Source organism: Oryx dammah, unplaced genomic scaffold (assembly GCF_014754425.2).
Source record: "Oryx dammah isolate SB20612 unplaced genomic scaffold, SCBI_Odam_1.1 HiC_scaffold_4, whole genome shotgun sequence".
NCBI classification, from domain to species: Eukaryota; Metazoa; Chordata; class Mammalia; order Artiodactyla; family Bovidae; genus Oryx; species Oryx dammah.
In genome coordinates, this window is record NW_024070188.1 from 37,680,524 (window position 1) to 37,707,441 (window position 26,918).

The 26,918-nt window shown below is 35.5% G+C and overlaps 1 protein-coding gene across 2 annotated transcripts; it reads left to right on the forward strand.

Annotated features, from left to right (window-relative positions):
* Window positions 1-778: 778 nt before the first annotated feature.
* CCNC (cyclin C) lies at window positions 779-26,702 on the forward strand. 2 transcript variants are annotated; one of them, XM_040239127.1, is made up of 12 exons: window positions 779-1,128; window positions 7,683-7,789; window positions 8,610-8,694; window positions 8,886-8,955; window positions 10,953-11,004; window positions 15,155-15,210; window positions 15,961-15,996; window positions 16,666-16,757; window positions 17,481-17,548; window positions 21,504-21,583; window positions 22,663-22,781; window positions 24,223-26,702. In XM_040239127.1, the coding sequence occupies exons 1-12, from the start codon at window positions 1,097-1,099 to the stop codon at window positions 24,275-24,277; spliced, it is 852 nt and encodes a 283-aa protein (XP_040095061.1). In that variant the 5' UTR covers window positions 779-1,096; the 3' UTR covers window positions 24,278-26,702. The 2 variants fall into 2 exon arrangements, with proteins under 2 accessions (XP_040095061.1, XP_040095062.1); XM_040239128.1 differs by having other exon boundaries at window positions 805-1,128; window positions 23,610-26,702.
* Window positions 26,703-26,918: the final 216 nt, after the last annotated feature.

A 26,918-nucleotide genomic window follows, 5' to 3' on the forward strand; every position in this document is an offset into this window, starting at 1 on the left:
TTCAACCTACATTTATGGAGTCCCTCAAAGATGATTTACCTTTGAACTAATGAAGCCTAAGCTAATGCTCCTGACTTGCAGGGCCACTGAGAAAACTGAGGGATGCTGGGCATTTAGACACTGGAGTTCTGGGTAGGAAGCAGAAACCAGGTTGTACACAGGAAGTATTTCTATGTGGCATTCTGGTAAACTGTCTGAAAGTTTACAGAAGGCAGGGACCTGAATCTCCTAGCTTCTAGTAATTTGTCGTAATCTCTTTTTGCATTGTTTCGCAGTCACTTCATTCCAAAGAACTCCATTAAGAACCTATTTGGCTTGGTAGGTTTTGAGGCCAATTTAAAGTGTCAAAGTCGCTCAGTCGTGTCCGACTGTTTGCGATCCCATGGACTATACAGTCCATAGAATTCTCCAGGCCAGAATACTGGAGTGGGTAGCCTTTCCCTTCTCCAGCGGATCTTCCAAACACAGGGATCGAACCCAGGTCTCCCGCATTGCGGCTGGATCCGTTACCAGCTGAGCCACAAGGGAAGCCCTTTGAGGCCAAAATTAACTTTATTTCTCTTTCCAAACACAGGAGAAAGAACAGAAGTCAGGAAGTCGTATACTTTAATACAAAGCCACTGTGCTGCTTTGGAAGCCTGTAAGATGGGAGTAACGTTAACCCGAACAAGGCGCAGTTTCCCCATCCCACCCCTTCTCCGTGAATCGGAGCTTCCACCCGCCGGAGTCGCGCGGGCTCTAGGCCGGAAATGACGAAAACCTCTCGCGATACTCTTCCAACTGCCGCGAGACTTCGTGAGAGTCAGTTCCCGACTACTTTTTCAGAGTGCGCAAGGGCTATCTCCTCCCCGCCTCTTTCCTCCGCTACCGCGGGGCGGGCCGGAACTTCTATACGTAGGAACTGGTTTGTACAGCAGAGTGTTGCCGGCCGGCGTCAAGGAGAATAGGGTGCTATCTTCCTCTCTCCGTCGCCGCCGCGGAGCGGAGCCGAGTCCATCAGATCAAGGAGCGCGGGGACCGGGGGGGGTTGGGTCTATGGTCGCTCCGCGCTCCGCTCCGCCGGCTGGTGCTTTTTTATCAGGGCAAGCTGTGTTCCATGGCAGGGAACTTTTGGCAGAGCTCCCACTAGTAAGTGACCTTCCGTTTTCTCCGGGCCTGGCTCTTGGAGGTGCTGGGTGCACGGGGCTTGCGACTCCTTTTGGCCTGGATCTCGGCCCCTGTCCGGAGCGCCGCGGAGGCTCCAGGGAGGCGGCGGCCGGAGGCGGGATGTGCTTTTTCTTCGGCGACTCCCGTCACCGCGCCCCGCTGGCCGGGTTTTGGAGTGGTAGAAAATTTCTTGGCGGGGGTGGGTAAGAGGGATTGCGTCTCCGGAGAAGGAAGGTTCGAGAGTTTTAGCTTCTGATTTTTGGTTTAGCTAGGCCGAGGTTGGGGGCAGGGGAGGGTTGGGGTATGGGATGGACACAGGTATGGGAAATGTGACAGTTTAGAACTGTGAGGCTGGCTTCTCAGGACAGTTGGGGTTCGCTCTCGCCTGATATTTGTAAAGTAGGTTGGCATCAGTAGTCGTTTGTCATTCTTCTGTGTTGAGTGGATTAATATTACTCCAAGGAAAGGAGGGAGTCAGGCTTGTTTCTGCTCATGAACCGCATTCTGCCACTGTCTTTAAGCCTATATGGTTTTTAACCTTTGTAAGTTATAGATCGAGTGCTCTCAACGTTTGTCCATTTCGTTAGTCTGTGTCTCATGTTTTGTTTTAAAAGTGTATTTTTAGAGACTTTACCAATATTTTTAACATGTTTTCGTGAATAAGTTTTTGTTGACGTCTGTACCGTGGAAGAACTATAGTAATATTGAAAACATTTCTCCCTAAATACATTTGTGTAAGCAGATAGGACGATAGTGATGGGACTAATTGAACTTTGGGTAGGCTGTACAGTGTATAGTTGAAAGACGAACAGAACTTGATGGTATCTTAGTGTAAATAATTTTTCATGCGAAGAGAGCATAAGTAAATTTTGAGTGTGAGGGTGGATTCCTATATTATCCAATTGGTATTTTAGCCGTTTGCACTAGAAAAAAAGAAACAATGGGCTTTAAAACTTATTTTCAGAAAAGCAGGTTTTCTTGCTGTAAGTGGTTCTGTGGAGATGAATGGCTATAGAAGCTTTACTTCCGATCATATTTAATTTGCACTGTATTCACTGGCTGAAATATTTGCTTGGGCAAAATTAAAATATGGAAAATTTCTGTAGTGAAGTAGTAGTATTCTGGTTAACTTTGAAAGAAGCTGAAAAAATTGACAGATAGCCAGTTGTTGATTATCAGAAGTTACAGCCCTTTTTCAACTTAAAAAAAAAGTTTGACCCTTTGATAAGTCTTCTCATTATGCTTTCATTTACTGTTGGCTTATTAAAAGGGGACCAGGATGTATTTTATAAAATCAATTATTTTTTCACTTTTCCAATATAAAATTATTATAATGTTCAATGTGCTGTTTTGAAAACTGTCCTTGCCTCCTTAATCAAATAGTCCTGGAGGAAGGGGCCGCTTTATCTTACTCAGATCCCTTGGGAATCATGGAGTCCCTGATCTGCAAAAGGTAACAAATAGACAAGACAAGCAATTCAGGAAAAACAAAAAGATTATGAAAGCCATTGTTTTAGGTGATTTTGGTGAAAGAGGAAGATCGATATGATTTTTCATGGCTTTATATTGCCCTTTAACATTAACTGCTGCTACCAGCAATTAAAAAATGGATAACATTGCTATCAGCATGGCAGTTTTTTTCCCCTCAGTAACATAGGAAATAATGGTGAATCTTACAATCCTGTGTAATTTTAAATTTGAGAATATGTGGCGTTAACTGGTTTGTCTTCCACGCTGTGTGCTGTGAAGAAAAACTTTGAAATAGTTGTTTGTGGAATTTATCTTTTTAAATATTTGAAATGACTGTGGAGAAGGAATTGATTTTGAAACAGAGACACTCGTAGTATTTTTCAGGACGTTAAGTAGAACACAATACATTCTTTGACCATGATGCAGTAAAACTAGAAGGACACTAGACATTTGCTGGTTGACTGAAATAATGAACAGGTGACAAAAAATAAAACTACAAAAATCAAATTATAAGAGCTGCCTCTTTGGAAGGGAAAACCAAAACAGTAGAGTAAACTATGCTACTGAATATAGGGGAAAAGGAATGATGAGTTCAGTCCTCAGTCGTGTCCGACTCTTTGTGACCCCAAGGACTGTAGCACTGCTAGGGTTCCCTGTCCATCACCAGCTCCTGGAGCTTGCTCAAACTCATGTCCATCCAGTCGGTGATGCAGAAATACAAAATTAGGTATGAGAAAAGTAAGTAATCACAGATGTACCTTTGGGTTATCTTCATTTTCAAAGTAAATTTTAAAGCCAAAACAAAGTTATCAGAGACCTACTTCTTTAAAAATTGCTCCAGGCCCGCATTATTTCATAGGTAAATTTTTACCCACTTTCAAGACGATCTGCCATTAAAGTTGTTCCAATTCACATGAAAAGTTTTCTGGTTCTCTTGAGGCCATGGTAACACAGATAAAAATCTAGCAAATGTAGCACCAACAATGGTCCCTTTCGAATACTGATGTAAATGTAAATTACTATCAAAACAGAGTCCCACATTACATTAAAAGTATAAAAAATGACACTGGTTTTATTGTAGAAATTAGTCAATATTAGGAAATCTGTTAGTAAACGGTGAAGGCATTAAAAAGACACCTAATAAAATTCATTCTTTTTTTTTTCAACATTCATTCTTGACTAAAGCTCTTACTAAAACAGAAATAGGATGGTAATGTCATGAATACATATCAGAGCATTAATGGTGAAACATTAGGAAAATTAGGATGCCTCTTTAAGGTTGTTCTGAAGGTGCTACTATGAATGTAATTAGTAGGATGCTCGTGCTTGTGCTTAGTGACATCAGTCTTGTCTGACTGTTTGCGACCCCGTGGACTGTAGCCTGCCAAGCCCCTCTGTCCATGAGATTATCCATGGACAAGTCATTCATTCTCCAAGAATACTGGAGTGGGCTGCCATGGTCTTCTCCATGGGATCTTCCACCATTCAGGGATGGAACCCGGGTCTCCTGTGTGTTCTGCATTGCAGGTGGATTCTTCACTCCTGAGCCACTGGGGAGGCCCAATTAGTAGGATAATGAAACATGACAAAATTATAAATTCAAGGAGATAAAATTAACCAGAAAATTTAATTAATTGAAACATTATTAGAAATAATCAAAGTTTGATAAAATGACCAGTTAACAAAATTTAAAAATTGAAAACTTTCTTTTAATGTTGATGGAAAAAAATAATTTACAGTGTAACAGAAAATATAAACTACTCAAGAATAAATTTAAATGTGTAAGACTTATAGAAGTAGAACATAAAGATTTTAATAAATGAAGTTTGAATGCTAGCATTGTAAGGGTATAATTTCTCCCTAATTGACCTTTAAATGTAATGCAATCCCAAACAAAATTTTGTATGAATTTCCTTTTAGGGATGTGATATAATTATTCTAAAGTTTGTGTTTTAGAATAATATGTAATTATAATAGAATTGCCGGAAATCTTTTGAAGAATAGTAGCAAGAGGTTTTTTCCATACCAGATTTTAATTACTTGATTTTGTATGTTTTAAATTTGGAGAAGGGACTGACAACCCAGTCCAGTATTCTTGCCTGGAGAGCCGCATGGACAGAGAAGCCTGGTGGGTGTCACAGTCCATGGGGTTGCAAAGAGTCAGACATGACTGAACAACTAAGCATATATGTTTTAAAATAACATGCCTTCCCCTGTGGCTCAGAGGGTAAAGAATCCACCAGCAATGCAGGAGACAGGAGATGCGGGTTTAGTCCCTGAGTTGGGAAGAGCCTCTGGAGGAGGAAATAGCATCTTACTCCATTATTCTCGCCTAAAAAATCCCATGGACAGAGGAGCCTAGCAGGCCAAAATCCATGGATTGCAAAGAGTCAGAAATGACTGAATGACTAAGCACAATATATTTTAAAATAGCATGGCATAAGAACAAGAAAAACAAATTAAAAATAAGAAATTATAAAGAAGATCCAAATATAATGATAGAATTATACACTGAAATTCTGATGACATTTGAATAACCATTTAACAAAACATTTAGCTGGATCCTTAGTTTATACCCTATATCAGTTTCCAGATGGATCACAAAAACTGAAAGAAAAATGCCTTAAGGGTATTAGAAAATATGTAGAAATGATGTTGAAGCTGAAACTCCAATACTTTGGCCACCTGATGCGAAGAGCTGACTGATTTGAAAAGACCTGGATCCTGGAAAAGATTGAGGGCGGGAGGAGAAGGGGAAGACAGAGGATGAGATGGTTGGATGGCATCACTGACTCAATGGACATGGGTTTGGGTGGACTCTGGGAGTTGGTGATGGACAGGGAGGCCTGGTGTGCTGTGGTTCATGGGGTCGCAAAGAGTCAGACATGACTGAGTGACTGAACTGAACTGGAAATTTTTTTGTAAGTCATTTTGTGTCAGGGAAGGCCTTCCCATGTGTGACAAACATAAAATCAAAGTAAAATGTAAATAAATTTGAATAAATATATGATTCAAATTTCTGTATCACAAATCAGTAAATATTGAGAAATCATGCTAAACTTGGGGAATGTCTAGAGCATATTTGACAAAGAAATGATTTTTTAATCCATAACATACAAATTTTAGATCATAAGACTATCTGAATCATAAAAAGATGACCATTCTATTAGAAAAATGGTCATGTAAGAATTCAGTTCAGTCGCTCAGTTTTAGAATTACAGTGTACCAAAGAACTTTAATCAATAAAGGTTTTACCTTAGAAGTAAATTTAAATAAAACAGTAAAATGCTAATTTGCCTTAAAGTTGTAAATTATTTAAAAGATAGGTAGTGGGAAGAAAGGACAACAGACATGTCTGGCTTTCTTATCATCTCAGGACTCTAAATACTCTAACAGCTGTCCAGTGGACTGTATCTCTGTAAAAAAAACACAATTTTGCCTTTTTGTAATTCTGTTTGAGAAAGTTGGAAGTTTAATTAGCTTTCCAACCAACCAAATTTCTGCATTTGAGTCTTAACCATATTTAAGTGTTACTGTGGCTTCAAGGTGGAGAAGGCAATGGCACCCCACTCCAGTGTTCTTGCCTGGAAAATCCCATGGGCGGAGGAACCTGGTAGGCTGCAGTGCATGAGGTCGCTAAGAGTCAGACACAACTGAACTACTTCACTTTCTCTTTTCACTTTCATGCATTGGAGAAGGACATGGCAACCCACTCCAGTGTTCTTGCCTGGAGAATCCCAGGGACGGGGGAGCCTGATGGGCTGCCGTCTATGGGGTTGCACAGAGTTGGACACGACTGAAGCGACTTAGTAGTAGTAGTAGTAGTGGCTTCAAAGAAGCTATTGTTTCTGAAGTAGTGGGTTTTGATTGAGTTGGCTGTTTTTAAAAAACTTTGGATTTTAATTGTGATGCAGAAGTTATAGTAACGAACATTTGGTTGTACAGACATTATTTCCACTCTGGTGGATAAGGTCAAGAAACGTCATATCCCAAACTAGTTGTGTATAAAATTTGCTTGTTTACAGTAGGAACAGCTTTGTTTTGAATAGGTATCTTACCTAGCAATAACTTAAGCACATTTCTTCCCTTGAAATTATTAATTCTGTCTGTAGATCAACAAAGTTAAAAGACCCAAGTATTTTTAAAAAATACTGTGTAATGAACTATTAAAAGATTTTAAAACTTAAAAAAATAAAAGGTAGTAACTTGTTGGGTCAAGTATTTTATGACACACTCATGTCTCTCGTGTGAATGGAAACTGCTGTGGGAGGCCAGCTGACAGTGCATATCTAAATTACCAGCAAAACTGACCCGTTCTACTTTTAAGAATTTATTCCATATATTAATCAAATATACAAGGGTGCATTACAGATGTTCATTAGAGCATTACTTGTAATAGTGGAAAAAATAACTTACATGCCTATCAATAAGGATTAACTAATGATCCATCATCATGACATGCAACAGTTTAAAGGGATGCTGAATAACAAATTCACTGACATAAAACTTTCAAGACATACTGAGTAACAAAAGCATGTTATAGAGAGTATTTTGTGGGATCATGTCAATTGCCTGTCTATTTAAAAATAGACTAGGCAGGAGGAAGAGACTATTAGTAAAACAAATTCTGAAGCAGCTTTTAACATGAATGGAATTTGTGAAGTAGGATACTCTAGTTAGTCATGAATAACTGAGAAAAGATATACTTCAAATCTTAGGCACCATCAACTGGTATCAGATAATTTCTTTGTCACTAAGAAAGTGTAAATATTACTGCTTATTAAAATGGCTAGGCAAGAATAGTGATGAGGTGGGGGTGGGGAGAGACAGATCAATAGACTGAGAAGGAAGGGATAAAAGAGCAGATTTTTTTTAGGGCATATTTACATTTATTAGTGAGATCATTCTCAGTGTCAGTGTTCCAAGAAATGTGAAAAATACTGTTTTTAAAGGTTACTTGTATTCTTTACTTCTCACAATATTAGCAGCCTGTTCAATCTTAGAATATTTTATACAACTTTGTTAGTGAATTTTCTATGGAATGTCTGAATCTTTGCCTTTTTTAGTTTACAATGGATTTTGGATAAACAAGATCTGTTGAAGGAACGCCAAAAAGATTTAAAGTTTCTCTCGGAAGAAGAGTATTGGAAATTACAGATATTTTTTACAAATGGTAAACTTCCCTTTTAATTGGTTGAAATGGTGTGGTTGGTTACCTCTGAATTAAATGTTTTTCTGTAGTAATTTGTGATATACTGTTTTAGTCCCTATTTTACATTTTTATTTGCATGTATGTTCTTTTTTACAATCTATATATCATTTTAAAAGTAATTTAAAGTCTTTTGTGAATCTTACATGTCAGAGACCCTCAAGACAGTCCAAAAGTATTAATTTCCCAAAGCTTTTATAATGTATCATTAAACTTAATTTAAGATTGGCTAAAGCAAAGTACTTTGAGGATAAATGATTATTTGGATTGGCATCCTGTATTGGTCATTCCTATCTTAGAAGTATGCTTTAGGATTTAGAGTTAGAAGATCCTTGTTCTGCCACATGATAGCTTTGTCATAGAATCTTTATTACTCTCTGTCCACTTTTATTGCAAAACTGCCTCTCTGTTGTTTTGAGGATTCATTTTGGGTTTTTTAATCAGCTTTATTAAGTAATTGTTATAATGCTTATAAGTGTCTTAATGATATGAAAAGCATTAAAAACACTTAGCAGGTAGAAGGGAAATAATCATTCAATCTCCTTGATTCAAGAATAGTTTTTACTGTGAGATAATTTCTGTTTGTTATTGTTTTATGTGTAGCTATATATTTTTAAACAAATTTGCAGCCCTAGTAGTAGACCACTGTGATCCAAGTAGAGCTGTACAGCATGTATAGGTTTTTCTCTTTGTTAAAATGAATATAGTCATCATTTAACTACAAAGAAATTATTGTTAAATGTTAATTATACCAGAAATACATTTAACTTTATTTCTCTTTTAGTTATCCAAGCATTAGGTGAACATCTTAAATTAAGACAACAAGTTATTGCCACTGCTACGGTCTATTTCAAGAGATTCTATGCAAGGTAGAGATGTGTTATTTTGGAAATATTTTATGTATATTGTAAATCCTTATCTAATGTTGATGACCTTATATAAGTGAATCATGTGTGTGTCAGAGTTATTCTTTTTTCCCATATAAATATTCTCTATATGAAATGTTTTCGTATGTGTTTTCCGTATGGATGACATTTACCTTCATTTAATCGTATTTTAGGTATTCTCTGAAAAGTATAGATCCTGTATTGATGGCTCCTACATGTGTGTTTTTGGCATCCAAAGTAGAGGTATGAAATATTTTTCTGTTCTTCATCAAAGTACAGTCAACGTATATTGGTTAATCTATTCCAGTTTTCACATTACCTGTATAAAAATAATAACAGATGGTGATTTATATAAAATACTGAAATTTGTACAGGATCAAAGAAATATCTTCTGCCTCTAAGACATTTATTGTTTGGCACTAAGGCGCATTGCATACATGCTACAGCTTGGCTACTGTAAGCTGAGAATGTTCTTCCTTTTCCCCTGCATGCTTCCTGAGTCCTCCTGTTTTCCCTTCTTGCCTCCTGATAGGCTGCCTAGTGGGCTGTGGGGAAAGCAAGCATTAGGGTGGTTATAGCTATTATATGCCTTCTAACAAAGAATGGTTTGGGTGAGGGAAAGAGAAAGATGGGAACTTTCAGCCAAGACCAAATCTCTGTTCACCTTACTTAACCTTTACAGTATTTTTGAGAGTTCAGCTAAAATCCAGACAATAAAGCAGATATAATTAAGGTCTTTATAATAATCCATTGTAATCTTTAGTAATATGAATCCTTTATATTATATTTCTATTTTTAGATGCTGTGTTTAGAATAGTATTTCTGAATACTGAATGGAATTTAATTGTAAGTGGTAATTTAAGGAGGTAGAACCAACTCTGTTTTTAAGTTCTTTAGTGGAAAAGAAGGTGTTTATAAAAGGCCTGTGTTATGGGGTGGCTTTTCCAAATATTACCATGTAATGGTATGTATCTGAAGGACAACCAGTATGGGAAACCAAGACAGAAATCTTTATAAACTTCTTATAGATTAACTAGAGTTTTAATTTGTCTTCTTTGTTAGATATCTTTTGTTACATGATTTACTGAATAGAACTCTTATAATAATTTACTAAGTGAAAGTTTTTGCCTAAAGAATTTTGGGTAGAATTATCCTGGAAGATGATATATTCTTTCATATTTGGTTATAGCATTAAAAAAAAAATCTTGTAACTTTGACCAAATCTTTCTATGTTTTGTCCAGTTGTGTGAGAACTATATTGAAATGTCATTTAAGAAATGTCTCAGGCATTTAAATTTCAGTTTCATTTATTATGGCTTGAAGTTTATATGAAATATATACTATCAGGCATACATGGGTTCAAACACACAATTAGATAAGGATGTAGGTTGAAGGTTTTTGGACAGGCTCTAGTAATTAGTTTCTTTTTTTGACTAAGGAACCAATTCTTGATTTTTCAGTTTTAAAATGAAGCTTTGGGAAAAGCCCTGGTGGTCCAGTGGTTTGGACTCCATACTGTCACTTCCGAGGGCCTGGGTTGGATCCCTGGTCAGGGAACTAAGATCCCACAGGCTATACTGTGCAGCCAGGAAAAAAAAAAAAAGAATACAACCTTTTAACTTTATAAAGTTAGCTACAAATTAATTAAGACTATGTAAGGTAGATCACCTCATAAATTTCAGTTATTTTTACAGCAGTGGTATATTAAGTTCAGAGAATAAATAGGAACTAGTGTCCAAAGTCTTAATGCCATACCATGGAAAGGAATTTGAGTCCAGAAAACTGGCACTATCACTTTAGGGGTTGGTTTCTACTTTGGTGGTAGTGGTGGTTTAGTAGCTAAGTCCTGTCTGCCTCTTGTGATCCTGTGGACTGTAGCCTGTTAGGCTCCTCTGTTCGTGGGATTCTCCAGGCAAGAATTCCTGGAGTGGGTTGCCATTTCCTTCTCCTGGGAATCTTCCCAACCCAGGAATCGAACCCAGGTCTTCTGCATTGCAGGCAGATGATTTACCAACTGAATATCTACTTTGGTACCTTCCAATAATAATAAATTATAAAATTATTTAAGCATTTGTGTTTAAAGTAATTTTAAGGAAAGGTCATAAATTTAGATATTTAAGTACATCATTCCTTTGCAAACATCGGAGAAACATAGGAAATACTCTAATAGACTTCAGATATACTTAGGTTCGTTGGGTTACTGTGTACTTATTTAGTCTCATTTACTTTTCTTTGTCTAGGAATTTGGAGTAGTCTCAAATACAAGATTGATTGCTGCTGCTACTTCTGTATGTAAGTGCAAAAATTATATCCTGCTTTTAAGTTGTAATTCTGAAGAAGGCTCCATAGGACATAGATGTTTTGCAGTTTATGAGAGCTATGAGAGATTAGTTGGGTCTATTAAATCTCTTGAGGTGAGGTTATTACTTTGAATACTAAAAATAGTTATTGTTGATCTAAAAACATCAGTTCTGTGGCTCTTAATTTTATAATTAGGGTAAAGAAAATATTTATTTTTCAATTTTATTATACTTTATTGCTCCGTAATGACTAGCTATTGTGTTACTCTTGTGGATGAAATAAACTATTTCTTTAGCGATTGTAATTATGTCTTTGATGGAGATTATGTGTTTTTCCTCCATATGGAAAAATATAGTGCAGGAAAATATGCTGACTCTTTAGTCCTAGAGCTGATTCTAAGCACCAGTTTGGGTCTAAGCAGCAGCTATGTAACTTTGAGCAAGTTGCTCCACCTTTTGGACTTAGTTTTTTATCTAAAAAGATGGGGTTTATCTACCTGTGAGTGATGGAATTAAAGGAAATAACACTGTAAAGTACTGTACACAAGGTAATAACAATGTTATCTTATGCTTCATCTTCCTAGGTTAAGCCAAAAGATATCGCCTAACAAAAGATAATTTTTTTTTTCTCCTGTGATCTTACAAAGAAGAGGCAGAAGATGTTTTAAGTTTCTGAGCCAAGGTTTCATATTATGGGGTCATTCCCTTTTCTGAAAAGAGCGTATTAATATAATTGAATCTTTTTCATGTCATGTCTTATTTTGAGGATAGAAGAGTAATAATCAGTGTTGCCATAGAATTTAATACACCAAATATATTCCAGTGATGAAGTATTAAATTGTCATCTGGAAAATCAGTATTATTAAAAAATTGAGAAATGACTACAAGGAAATCTACCAGAATATTAGCAGTGCTCATCTCTGAGTAGATTATAGGTGCCTTATTTTCTTCTTACTTTAGTTAGTCTGTGTTATCCAGATTTTTTAGAAGATGTATATTTAAAAAAATGTAAAATACCTATTTCCAAGCTTTTTTTTAATAGTGTATTATATGGCCCAGACAGCTTAGGTTTCAGATTTCAGCTCCAGTGCTTTTGACATGCAAATTAAGCAAAATATAACCTCTCTGTTATATGAGTATATTAATAACATCTATGTCATAGGGTTGTTGAGAGGATCAAATAAGTGAATATTAATAAAGCTCTTAGAACCATGCTTTGCTCAGTGTGTTATTAGTAGTTTCCTAGGGCAGCCATAACAAAATGCCAGAGCCTACATGATTTAAACAATATTTATTTATTTTCTTAGGATTTTGGAAGCTGGAAATCTTAAGATTAGGGTGTCAAGAAGTTAGTTTCTGTTGAGGCCTCTTCCTGGCTAGCAGATGCCTGCGTTATTGCCGGGTCCTCACATGCCCCTTTCTCTGTGTGTGTACATCCCTAGTATTTCTTCCTTTGTAAGGACACCGCTCTTAGAGTATTAAGGCCCCATGCTTATGATCTCATTTAACCTTAACTGCCTCTTTAAATGCCCTGTCTCAAAATCTAGTCAGACTGAGGGTTAGGGCTTCAAAATGTAAATTTGGTGGGAGGGACATTATTCACCTCATAGTACTCAGTAAACTTGTGACTGTCGTCATGTTCACCAACAGCAGCATCAGTCATCACTGGAAAACACTATACTGGATGCAGTGGATAGAAGAATAAGTACAAAGAATTTAAGGATAAGAAAATAAGACATCAATATAGAAATACTAATACAGAAGAAAATAACTGGCATAAAAGAGTAACAGAGGAGGCAGTGAATGTTTTACGTGGGAAAAGATGATTTGTTAGATGAATCCAAAAAAGACTTAAATAGAATTTGATAAAGAATTTGTACCCAAGGAAATGCAGGGGAAAGACAGTCTAGGAACATTGAACAGTTCAGTTAATAAATATATGGAAAAGCTAATGAGTTACATTCGCCGAATGGTGAGTAAAGAAATAGTGGGAAAATAGCACTACCTGACTAAGGCCAGATAATAGATGGCCTTCAGTGAGGAATCTGTAGCTTGTTCTTTTGTCAGTGGTGGTACCTTTCATAGCTTTTTTTCCAACATGAGGGTGATTCCAGAATTGTGTGTTGGGAAGTGATTCTGGCAGAATTATGTAAGATGAATTGGAAGAGAACTTGAGTGTAAGTCGATGGACAAATTTTGAAGTTTTTTATGTGATACAGCATGGATGAATCTTGAGGATCCTATGATAGGTGAAGTAAGCCAGTCATAAAAAGGTAAATCTGTGTGATTCCACTTACACGAGGTAATTATAGTAATCAAGTTAATAGAGATGAAAAGTAGAATAGTGGCTGCCAGGGACTGGAAGGAGGGAGAGAAAGGGGGCATTATTGTCTAATGAATAAGGGGTTTCAGTTTTGCAGGAGAAAGCATTTTGGAGATGAAGTGTACCTGCATGTGTGCTCAGTCACTTCAGTCATGTCCAGCTCTTTGTGACTCTGCTGACCGTAGCCCGCCAGGCTCCTCTGTCCGTGGGATTCTCTAGGCGAATACTGGAATGGGTTGCCATGTCCTTCTGCAGGGGATCTTCCCAACCCAGGGATTGAACCCTTGTCTTTTATGTCTCTGGTCCTGGGAGACAGGTTCTTACCACTGGCGCCACTAGGGAAGCCCATACAACATTGCAAATGTAATTAATACTACTGAACTGTATACTTAAAAAGAGTTAAAGATGGTAAATTATATGTAATGTATATTTTATCATAATTCAAAACCACCAGGAGTTTCCCGGAGGACCAGTGGTTAGAACTTGGAGCTTTCACTGCTGGGGCCCAGGTTCAATCCCTGGTCAGGGAAATAAGATTCCACATGGCATGCAGCCTGGCCAAAAAATTTATTTAAAAAACAAAAAAAAGCAGAGAGGGATTTATAAATCTTAGAAACTTTAATAGGTGATAATTTTTAAGTTATTAATAACTAAAAGGAGAGGAAAGGAAAGGTTAAGTAGACAATTCCTAATGTCAAGTTTAAATGGCTTAAGATTTCAAATCTAGACAGATGTTACCTATCTAAATTAGCTGTTAGAATACTCAATTCCTACCATTTTTGAGGAGATAGAGGATTGGTTAACAGTGTTTTCATTTGTACTTTTTTGGTGACTAAGTAGTAACTGTGTGTTTGTGTGTGGGTAGTTTTAAAGAAAATACTAGAGACCTTTGCATGTATATTCATGATTTTATTAAAATGTATCATTTGATTAAAAAAATACATATTATAAAATGTTTAGAATGTTCAGATCAGTAAAAATCCTTAAATCTCAGAGATAACCACTGTTAACATTTTTTGGTTGTACTATCCTTCTAATATTTATATATACAGTTTACCTTGAATAACATAGGAGATCAGCACACCAACTCTGCTACGTTGAGAAATCTGCATATAGAACCTTGGCTCATATAGTACTTACTTATTGGAAAAATCCATGTATGTGTAGACACGGTTCATATCTGTGTTGTTCAAGGATCAGCTGTGCTGTGCTTAGTTGCTCAGTTGTGTCCAACTCTTTGTGACCCCATGGACTGTAGCCCACCAGGCTCCTCTGTCCATGAGGATTCTCCAGGGCCTTCCTCCAGGGGATCTTCCCAACTTAGGGATTAAACCCACATCTCCCACATAGCAGGTAGATTCTTTACCGTCTGAACCACCAGGGAAGCCCAGGGTCAACTGTATATATTTACAAATATATAGATACTTGTAAACACATATACAACTCTTGTTCTTTTTAAGCTAAATTACTAAAGAATAGAGCACTACCATTCTAGAGCTGAAAAGATTTTAGAAATGATAAAAGCCATTGATTTTTTTCCCATTTCCTTTATTTTTTAAGCAGCAGAATCCTGTCTTAATATATTAAATATATCATTGAAACTCTCTAATTGTAATTTGGATGGGGTCCTAGAGCTTTCTGCCTCTCAGTCTTTCCCGTTGCCTGAGAAAGGAAGAAAAATCTGCATCTCTAAGCATCCTCAAGAGTTCTTACTAAAAATGATTTAGCTCTACCATCAATATTTTACACTGTATTAAAAAAGTTTGTGTTAATGAACTCCCTATTTTCTCAGTTTAAGTTTTTTTGTTTGTTTTCTCAGTGAAAACTAGATTTTCATATGCCTTTCCAAAGGAATTTCCTTATAAGATGAACCATGTAAGTATATTGTATAAAATAAAACTGCTTGTCAAAACTGTATATATAAACTATACCTCCATTTTATATTAAACTGAATAGTCTCCTAGAAATGGCAATTTAAAATTGTACGAGAATGTGGACTTTATTTCTAAATTAAAACTAAGTTGCTTCTACCATAAAAAAAATAATTTATAGTTATGGTTATTAACCCTGGGTACCCATTAAATCACATTGGGAGTTTTTTTAATAATACTGATGTCAGGGGCTGTCTGGAAAAGATGAATTTCTATTGCCATTTTAATAGAAATATTCTTTTTCCACCTTGCAAGGGTTTTTTTTTTTTCCTGTTTAAATTGTATTTTTGTTTCATTTTAGTACTCTCTTCTATTATTGATTTGTAACAAGAATGATATTTAAGTAGAGATAATTGCGTTTTTGCATTTGTTGAGTGGAAAGTGTATTGTAAAATCTGAAGTTTATACAGGATATTTTAAATAAAAACAAGTAATAAGAATGCTTATATGAGACTGGCTTTTCCTTACAAGAATTAAAATGTCTCATAATCACAGTTGCATGCATTGTGTAAAAAGTAATTTTTTATAGCATATGTTCATTTTGACATAAGCTATTGTTTTCTTTTTTTTAAATTTTTTTAAGCTATTGTTTTCTTAAAAACATTTTAGAACTTTTGATAAATAGCTATACATTCTTATGTAGAACTCAATTTAATTTGCTTTCATGTTGACATTTATAATCTTTTTCAAACAGGTATTAGAATGTGAATTCTATCTTTTAGAATTAATGGTAAGTATATTTATTCCTTATGATTAATAGAGTAAAACTTACTTTCAAATTTAGTGGAGTCATAAATTTAAAGAAATAATTGTAGGGAGGTGCATTTTAAAACCATCTGAGTAATATGTGATGGTAAACCATAGTTCCTAGTGGCATCATCACCTGTATGCTCTTGGAAGCCTGTAAAATTGTATATCTTACTTAGGATGGGAAGTGTTTTCTGTTCTATAGTAACTATATTAGGATTACAATCAAACCAGTCAGGACAGTAAACCACTGTAAATTATTTGCACAATTTGTGTATATGTGTGGGATTATTTAAAGATAGATTATGTCTTTGGCAGAATTCTGCTCCACCAGTTGGGAATTACGGATTTATAGGCTAATAAGAGGTTTCAGTGTGTTGCAGATGTGACACTTTGAGTCTCTAAGGGAATGGATGCTGACTGACTGCCAACCGATTTACCAAGGTATATTCCAGAGAGAGCACTGCCTTCACTGTTACAGTAGAGTTTAGGGCTGCCATGCTGCTTGCTTAAGAGAATAAAAGGGAAGCAAGCATGAGTTAGAAAAAATACATTTTGAAATACACAATTAAAAATCAGTTGGGTAATGATAAGGTTTTTGTGCTATAATAAATCTGTTTTTATACATACACATTTTTTAAACTGTTTCTAGGATTGTTGCTTGATAGTGTATCATCCTTATAGACCTTTGCTCCAGTATGTGCAGGACATGGGCCAAGAAGACATGTTGCTTCCCCTTGCATGGTAATTAGAACAGAAGTTATTCATAGTGTAACATGTTATTAGCTAGGAAGGTTGACAATTAAATATGAAATTTAGCATTTTTAAAGTAAGTAAACTGTGCCCCAAGATATTTTATGTTGAGTGAAATATCTGCATATTGAATTTTAATAACTATATGGGAATAAATGCTAAAATGATAAAGATCTTTAAATTATTTATTTGATGGATATTTCCATTAAAATTTGATTCTTATGAAAAACAGACTGTTTAAATGAAAATTAAGATTTTATCTTTAAACAATAATGGAATATATAACTGAATCACTATGCTGTACAGAAGAAATGAACACTGATTTCAACTATACTTCAGCAAAATAAATTTAAAAATGTTATCTTTAATCAGAATATTTTGGGTGGTATTCAACATACATATTAATATTTTGTATAATTTCTAGTTTCCTAAATGATTTTCTACTTTTAGAAAAAATTTTATCTTATATTAAAATTTATTATGAAGTTTTTAAAATTTAAATATATTTAACTGTAATTTCATTCAATAAATTGGCTTATTGTCACATTCATGTATCCATCTTTTTCCTTTGATGTTTTCACCTTTATGTCTGTTAAAGTAATATAAAAGAGATATAAATATATACAGATAGGGAAAATCTGGCCCTCTCTGGAGGGAAATGTACAATCATATGAAGTAGTTCTGCTTTCAGTAATATTATTTACTTTTCTATAGGAGGATAGTGAATGATACCTACAGAACGGATCTTTGCCTACTGTATCCTCCTTTCATGATAGCTTTAGGTATGTAAACGTGGTGTACCTTTATTAGCTAAATTATTATAAACCTATTTAGGTCATCCTAAAAGAAATTTCACCCTATTGTGCTTTATGTTTTTATGTTCCTTGAAGTAATAGACTATTCCTTGCATGTGAACTTTCAATAATATGAACTGCAACTGTCACAAATCAGGATTATTTCCCCCTCCCCTTTTTTTGGTAAGTTTTTTTTTTTAATTGCTTAAAATAATTTTAACCAGTATCTGAGTTTTTCGGCAGAGAGGTTTGGAATTAAGGCTTTTAACATTAGTTGATATTTATATAAAATTAAGTCTTTGATTTCCTGAGCCCAGTTAAGTCCTCAGAGGTCAAGTAAAGGAGCCTTTTGTGGTCCTTAGTGCCTTGCTGGAGGGAAAGTTAGCCACCATTCTGTCAGTTTTATCTGTGAAAGGCAGTACTGTCATGAATTACTAATAGAACAGATGGTTTTAGGTTTAAACTTCCTTTAAATTACATTTGTGGGAAAATTACCTAACCCTTTCTGAGTTTGCTTCCTTAATTATAAAATGTGGGTGGTACTAAAAACTGTATAAATTTGTTACAAGAATTAAACAAGCTTTCTTTTAAATAATGCCTGCTATATATTAGGCACTTGTTAGTTTCTGTTTCCTTTCTGTCTTCATTTGCATAACTCTTGTCTTCTTGATTTCCTCCTTATTCTTTTACCAGTTCAGACTTACTTCATTGGTTTTTCTATATTCAGTTACCCCTTTAATGTTTATGTTTCTCAGCCTTCTTACATGAGGGATGGCAAATAGGTTATACTTTTAAGGTACTGGAGGCTCGCTGGAAGTCCTGTGTTTGGAAGGATTCTGAAGTGGCATGTGGGTTCAGTGGGGAGGAATGCTGAGATCTGCATGGGTAGGAACGCTGTGTGCCACATCTCTCTCATCCATGCTGTTTTTGTTCTTCCTCGGGCAGGCTCATTGATTCTGCTGTCTATGTGTTGAAACATTTAAATTTCTTTATTCGACCAAGATTTGCTCCTGAACTGGTCTTTATATCAGACTGTGCCTTTTGGATAGCTTCCTTTGGCATCTCACTGGCCCTCAGACTCTTGATTAGGACTGAACTCAACAGTTTGCTCCAAAATATATTTTTGAATGTCTCTGTTATGTTGATGAATAGGACTAGTTAGTTGGAAATCCAGTAGTTAGGCTCTTTTATCTCCGTCAATACCTACTTCTAGCTGGTAACCAACACCTATTGTGTCTCTCTTTAGTAATCTCATAGCTATCTTCTCATTTTTATCCAGATTATTACAGCTATCTCCTTCCTGACTAATTGGCTTCCAGCATCCCTGTTCTCAGAGAGCCAGTCTGTCCTCCACACTTGAGCAGGGCTAGAGGTTCTCAACCAGGGATAATGTTGCTCCCCACAGGATGTGTGGCAGTGTCTGGAGATGGTTTTGGTCATGACAGCTGGGGTGGGATGCTCTTGGCTTCTGGTGAGTAGAAGGCAGGGATGCTGCTAAGCGTCCTGCACTGCATCGGGCAGTCTTAAAGAATTGTCCAGGTCATGAAGTCAGTAGTGCTGAGATTTAGAGTCTGAGCTGGAAAGAACTTTTTTAAAATGCAGAATTTGTGCCCCAATTAAATCTTTTAGTGCTCCTCCCAGTTCAGTTCAGTTCAGTCGCTCATTTGTGTCCAACTCTTTGCGACCCCATAGACTGTAGCACACCAGGCCTGCCTGTCGATCGCCAACTTCCAGAGTTCACTCAAACTCATGTCCATTGAGTAGGTGATGCCATCCAGCCATCTCATCCTCTGTCGTCCCCTTCTCCTCCTGCCCCCTATCCCTCCCAGCATCAGGGTCTTTTCCAATGAATCAACTCTTTGCATGAGGTGGCCAAAGTACTGGAGTTTCAGCCTCAGCATCAGTCCTTCCAATGAACACCCAGGACTGGTCTCCTTTAGGATGGACTGGTTGGATATCCCTGTAGTCCAAGGAACTCTCAAGAGTCTTCTCCAACATCACGGTTCAAAAACATCGATTCTTCAGCACTCAGCTTTCTTTGTAGTCCCAACTCTCATCCATACATGACTACTGGAAAAACCATAGCTTTGACTAGACGGACCTTTGTTGTCAAAGTAGTATCTCTGCTTATTAATATGTTGTCTAGGTTGGTCATAACTTTCTTCCAAGGAGCAAGCATCTTTTAATTTCATGGCTGCAGTCACCATCTGCAGTGATTTTGGAGCCCAAAAATATAAAGTCTGTCATTGTTTCTACTGTTTGCTTATCTATTTGCCATGAAGTAATGAGACTGGATGCCATGATCCTAGTTTTCTGAATGTTAAGTTTTAAGCCAACTCTTTCACTCTCCTCTTTCACTTTCATCAAGAGGCTCTTTAGTTCTTCTTTGCTTTCTGCCATAAGGGTACATCATCTGCATATCTGAGGTTATTGATATTTCTCCTGACAGTCTTGATTCCAGCTTATGCTTCATCCAGCCGAGTGTTTCTCATGATGTACTTTGCAGGTAAGTTCAATAAGCAGGGTGACAATATACAGCCTTGATGTACTCCTTTCCCTATTCGGAACCAGTCTGTTGTTCCATGTCCAGTTCTAACTGTTGCTTCCTGACCTGCATATAGATTTCTCAAGCGGCAGGTCAGGTGGTCTGGTATTCCCATCTCTTGAAGAATTTTCCACAGTTTATTATGATCCACACAGTCAAAGGCGTTGGCATAGTCAATAAAGCAGAAATAGATATTTTTCTGGAACTCTATTGCTTTTTTGATGATCCAATGGTGTTGGCAGTGTTAGCAGTTTGATTCCAACTTCTGGATAAAATCCATAGCTTTGTTTTAGCATTTATATACCTGTCATTCTCTGCTCCACTCCTACCTTTTGTAAAAAGCCAGCTTAGATATCATCTCTTTAGTGACGTGCTCCCCAACTTCGTACTCCCCGCATCACCTGAGTCTTTGTTTAGGATGTCTCTGTCCCCAGTTTACTCTGTGTATGCTCTGAAATGGCATTTTCCACTGTATTTTTTTACCTATTTTTATAATTCTGACCTTCGGCCTTTCAGTTCATCTTGGATGAAACCCTACTTTGTAACTTGGTTTAACTTGGGGCATCCAGTATGTTGTTTCACATTTGAGTTGCTCTTTGCCTAGAATGTCACTCTTAACAAAGTCATATGGTTAACCTGACCAGCGAATATAATATTTAATAAGCCTGTGTGGGATCAGGGTAGGCAGGCTGCTTGGGAAAAATTATAGTAGGCAAAGTTATGATTTAGATTGTCATCTTTGGGCTCTTTCATTATCTTTGTTAGTTTGTATTATAAGTAGTGTATATAAATACGTTGTATATAGTTCATTACATTTTTTTTTTCCTCAGCTCTGTTGGATTACAACGCTGAATTCTGTATAGAATGCCCAGTTTTCACCTAACTTGATCATATGCTAATGACTTGAAAAAGCAGAAGTAACACTGCTTTTAATTGAAATACCAAAACAGAGTAGTGTTGAAATTTATCATTGCATAGATTGGCTGGTTTTTCTGGTTTGTTTTTTTGTCACTCTGACTTTTGGGTGCATTTTGACCACTACTTTGTACTAATGTTCAGGGATTCTTCCCCTGTGCTAATTTTCTCAGTGGACTTTTTCCTCTCTGACATGCCCTAACTGTCAAGGCAGTTGCACCATGACTAGCTCACCTCATGCTCACCATGAGGAGCAGGTGTCAAAAACGTTAAAAACAAAAATTATATATATATATCACCCAGTAATTTTTCCTCCCTGTAAGATTAAACTGATGGGATGGTTATATAATTAATAAATTATATGAATCTGTATCATTTTTTAAACGAATATAATAAAATACACATAAGTTAATGAATATCTTTCTGACTCCATACATTTCACGTGCAATTAAACATGGAATTTGTGTCTCATTTTCTCTCCAGCTTGCCTGCATGTAGCCTGTGTTGTACAGCAGAAAGATGCCAGACAGTGGTTTGCTGAGCTTTCTGTGGATATGGAGAAGGTAATCTTTAGAATTCCCTTAACTGAATATAAACTTGAACATTTTGAAGTTAATGTTGTATTTATTTACCATGTGCCTAAAATTTCATGATGTCAGCCAGGCAATGAGTACTTTTTGGTTTAAAAAAAAAATGTTAAGAAATATGTTGGCAAGAAGAATTGATTTTGACCATTTAGGTTATATTTCTCTTCAGTTTAGGATTACATAGAATGGTAAACTTAGAGTTTGACTGGTTGCAAAGCCGTCTCTAATTGCCAAAATTATTTTAAAAGCTACCTAGTGACTACTGTAATACTACTGTAAACTCCAGTAACACAGCCTATCTCCTTACATTGGATTGTTGCCCTTTTTTCTACCTTTTTTTGCTGAAATGTTCTAGAATCAGTCCAAGGATAGATTTACTCAGGGGAAAAAGAAAGATCTAATTTGGAAACTGGACTTGATAGATTTGTAGCTGCTGGCTTTTGAGCACCTTAACTCATTTGTAGAGTAGTTAGTAGAGAATCAAAACAAAGTCTTTTGTGCACTACCTCTCATTAAATTTTTTGAAACAATGGTTTTAGAAGAGTGTACTCTGTAGTAGGGCTTCCTAGGTGGCTCGGTAGTAAGGAATCTGCCTGCCAATGCAGGAGACACTGGTTTGATCCCTGGGTCAGGAAGATCCCCTGGAGGAGGAAATGGCAACCCACTCCAGTATTCTTGCCTGGAGAATCCCATGGACAGAGGAGCCTGGCAGGTTACAGACCATTGGGTGGCAAAGAGTTGGATATGACTTGAGAATACACATGCTCTATAGTGGTATTCTCTTTCATGATTTAGACTTTTGTTCCTAGTACCTCACTGTTTTGTTTTGGTTTAAGATATCAGTAGATAGAAGGAAACCAACAGCAGAGATGGATAAGGATAAGACCTAGCATACATGTGTTTTCACATTTACCGTGATTGACTAACCTAATCTGAAGGATAGAGACTATCTTTTCACTGTTTCCTAAATGATGTCTAGGATGTGATGTGTGTTCTTTATATACCAAATGTTGCTTGATATTGCCACTGAGAACTTTTCAAATATTTTCTTATAGATTTTGGAAATAATCAGGGTTATTTTAAAGTTGTATGAGCAGTGGAAAAATTTTGATGAGAGAAAAGAGATGGCAACTATTCTTAGTAAGATGCCGAAACCAAAACCTCCTCCAAACAGGTACTTTGTAGAGTTTAATTATTGCTTTTATTTAATTATATATTTCATAGGCATTATCATATTTTTAATAGAGTATGCTATTTTGTTTTTATAAAATGTCTTCTAAAACTTCATGATATGTTTTTTTTTGTGACTTAATATTTTGAAGACATCTCATTTTAAAAAAGATATTAATCTGATCATCTGTTAAGTAACTTTTCCTGATATAATGGCAGGTCTATTACAGGTATCCCTCAACATATGGCTATATACTTATATAAGTTTAAACAGAACAGAGATAGGCAAGTCCATCTAAAATTCAGGGATAAAGAATTTTGGAGTAGTTCCATGTGAGTTTCACTCTGTGCCATCTTTTTTCCCCCAGTAGTGGCTGTTACCCTGTTGATAAAGTTCAGTATCATTTTTCAAAAACTTAGATGATTGATCTGATACTGTAAAGATAAATAATTTTGACTTTCGAGTGACTCAGAGATCCATTGCACATAATAACATAATTTTGCTAAGTATGAATTACTTGTGCTGAAAGGGTTTTTTTTGTTGTGGTGGGGTTTTTTATGTGTTATATTGTTTTTTAACTGGATCTATTCATTTAAGTTCAGTGGTTTTCAGCTGTCAATGTACATCAGATCATTTTGTTTAGGGGAAAAAGGTCAGAAGGGAAACTACCCATCTTAATCATTTATCAAGAAAAATAAATAAGTTATATAACATTAAGATTGATTTGTAGATTTGGTATGTTAAGGTTACCATTTGGAAAAATTAATACTTTTACAAGGAGCTGTTTAAAGCAGTCATTCAAACAGCTGCCTTTGGATGCATTTTTTGCAGAAATTCCCTGAGTGATTCTTCACTAGTTGCAGGGCCTGAAGCTGCAAGATGCTGATGGACAAGATAAGGCAATTATCCTATTGCCACAATTACTGGTATTTTCAGTTTCAGTGTTTAAATATTCAGTACTTTCCAGGAAATTACCATATTTCTTTCTGACTTTTAAAGGTTTGCTGTATTCACGTATGGTTTTATTATGCCTTTGGACAATGATTTTTTGGAAGAACACTTCTTGATTTTCATTATTAGTAGGAATAAGATTTTCCATGTATAATTTAATTTCATAGGAAATCTGTCTAGAAGAATCTCTATGTTGAGTGATACCTGTAATGACAACAAAATACCCTAATTTAAATTTTTGAGTGTGTATGGACACTAACTTCCAGAATGCTTGCTATATGTGTGAGGGCACCAAGTTACATAAGAATAAAAACATAAAACCAAATGTAGTCTTCTGGATTTTAATTTTTCCACATCTGTATCTTATGATTGGAAATGTCTTTGTTTTGTAAAGCTATAGCAAAGAATAACTTTAAAAATTAGTAGGCTTACTAGGGTTTTGAAAATGAGTCTTTTAATTGGTGTAAAATCTCTTTCTTCCCCACTTGAACAGTGAAGGAGAGCAGGGTCCAAATGGAAGTCAGAACTCTAGCTACAGCCAATCTTAAAACATTCCGAAGAATTTCATAGTGGACCAGTTGGAAATAAACCATTGGACAGATTTCAGTAATGTCTTCAATGGAACACAAATGAAAATGAATAGCTTGTTTCTGTCAAGCATATTGGGAAGTGATTTTATTTTTGCAAAATGTTTTCCTTACCTAATTTGATTCTAATACATAATTGATTAAAATCTATTGTTTATGAAAGTTTGGAAAGGTTCTAAGAGGACCTACAGACAGACATACATAGACTTTTGAAAATTAATAGCTTCTGATTAGTATAATTTTTCTTAATTTGGATAATAGAAACTTTAACTCTTTATTAAGCCAGAAAACATGAAACATAATTTGTTTAAAATTCTCTTTGATCACTGAATGACCAAAAAAAGGAAATAAGTCAAATAAATGAGGGTCTTTTTTTTTCCCTCCTTAAGTTAAACTTTAAAATTGTATTTAAGGAATCAAATCTTACAAAATCCTAGAAGGTTTTGGTGATGATGATGATTTCAGGGAAATGAATCAATTACCTATGATTTTAAAATGTATTTTATTCAGTAGTTTTGGTATCTTGCCATGGAGGATACTAGCCCAGCCTAGCAGAAAAGTGCAATATGTACAGCATACTTTGACATTTTAAAAGTTATACCCCATAACCATTTTGAAATGCTGGGCAAACATTAAAAAAACTTGCATTTAATTCAGTTAATCAGGCATTTTGAAAGCTAATTGGATGAAAACTGTAATACGGTTGAAATTTGGTTACATTTTTGTTATTTTTACTGTGAAGTTTTTAAATAATGTACACACCCTAGTTTATTTTTGTGTCTTAGTGTGGACTTACAGATTTACTACAGGAATCCTGAGCCAGGAACAGTCAGGTTTCAGGCCAGTTAGATACTGGCTGTTCTTAATTCTCATCTGAGTGTAGGACTTCAGACTAAATGTTATATCAGTGGGACTTTGCTATCTGTAGAAGTTACTAAATTACATGATCGTTTTCTTCAGACTTGAAGGAGAGTGGTAAAATTTGGAGTCATAGGATATTGGTGTAAAATTTAAGGATTAAAAATTTTTATAATTCAATTGTGAATAATGGATTATTAAATGTTGACTTCCTAGTATAAAATTACAAGAATAAAAACACATTCTCCAGCTATATTGGCTAGTGTCTTGAATTTATCTTTTTTGAATCTTCTTTCTGTTGTTTTTGGAGTCTCTCTTCCTTTGGATAAGTATTAAAGCCTTCTATGGTTTATCAAGTAGTAATTTCATATAGTTTATAAACAGACTTTTAGAGTTCTGCTTCCTTGTGGAGAGTATCACATAAGCTGGAAAGAGATTATAAAGTCAGTACCATTGACAAACATTGGTCTCCTAGGATTATGAAATAAGAAAAAAAAGCTCTCCTCAGGTCTGAAGGAATTAAGATTGGGCTTGGGTTGGAAGGGCAGAGTGATTATATATATCACAATCATTGACTTAACCCTAATTTTTTTTTTTAAGCCTACCTATATTTCTAAAAAGTTTTTAATTTAAAAATATATATGCCTGGTACTTTTATTTTCAACCTCTTAAGCAGAAAATGTAAAAAACATACAAGAGTAGATAAAATGTTATAATGAGCCTCCTTAATACCTATCAATTCATGGCCAATTTCATTTTAAACTCCCACCACTTCCTCCAATATGCATATTTTGAAGCAAATCCAAAATATTTTGTCTATAATTATGTTAGTATGTAATCCTAAAATACCTAGAAGAGAATTTGTCAAAATAGTTTTGTAATAATCAAATATCTAATGTTTATATTTTTAGTTGTCTCCTTAATATCATGAAAATTATTAAATAATTCTACTTAGGATCTAAATATAGACCACATGTGTAATTCATTGATACATCTTTTAAAATTCTTGGATTCCTCCTTTATTTCATTTCAGAAGTTTGCCATTTTGGTTTGCTGTTCACTAAGAATTTCCCATCATATGTACTTTGCTGATTGTATCTTTGAGGTGCTACTTAACTTGTTCTTTTCTCTGTATTTCTATATATTGGTAATGGAATGCAACAGTTTGATCAGGTTCAGGCTCAGTTTTTCTTTTTCCTTTATAAACTACTGTATAAAGTATGGATATTTTCCCTCAGGAGGCATATAATGGCTGGTCGTCTCTTCCTTTACTTAGCATCCATTGAGGATGTGTATTGTTTTTTAAAACTAAGTATTACCGTAGGCTGCATTATTTAGTAAGACAGCCGCTAGCCACATGTGGCTACTGAACACTCAAAATGTGGCTATTCTGAATTGAAGTGTGCTATATATGTTGAATTTTAATACTTGGTACAAAAGAATGTAAGATATCAAATTTGTTTATAATGATTATATGTTTTAAATGATTTTTTAGATACCTAGGAGTAAATAAAAATATTAAAATTAATTTTACCTCTTTTATCTTTTTAAATGTAAGCAAATTAAAAATCACATAATGGCTTGCATCATAATTCTTTTGGACAGTGTTGCTATAAGACATAAGGAAAATGTCAGATCCAGTTCCATTTTATCTGCTTTTTATTCCTGCTCTAAGAGCAACTAAGTTTTAGTCATTTCTTTGCTGTTGTGTTACTTCCACATTTTGAAGTAACATGCTTATCGT

Excerpts from the sequence above, each read along its gene's own strand:
- CCNC (XM_040239127.1), top strand. The coding sequence starts at position 1,097 with ATGGCAGGGAACTTTTGGCAGAGCTCCCACTA. Across the intron at positions 1,129-7,682 it reads TTTTGGCAGAGCTCCCACTA|TTTACAATGGATTTTGGATA; the intron begins GTAAGTGACCTT and ends TGCCTTTTTTAG. Across the intron at positions 8,695-8,885 it reads TTCAAGAGATTCTATGCAAG|GTATTCTCTGAAAAGTATAG; the intron begins GTAGAGATGTGT and ends ATCGTATTTTAG.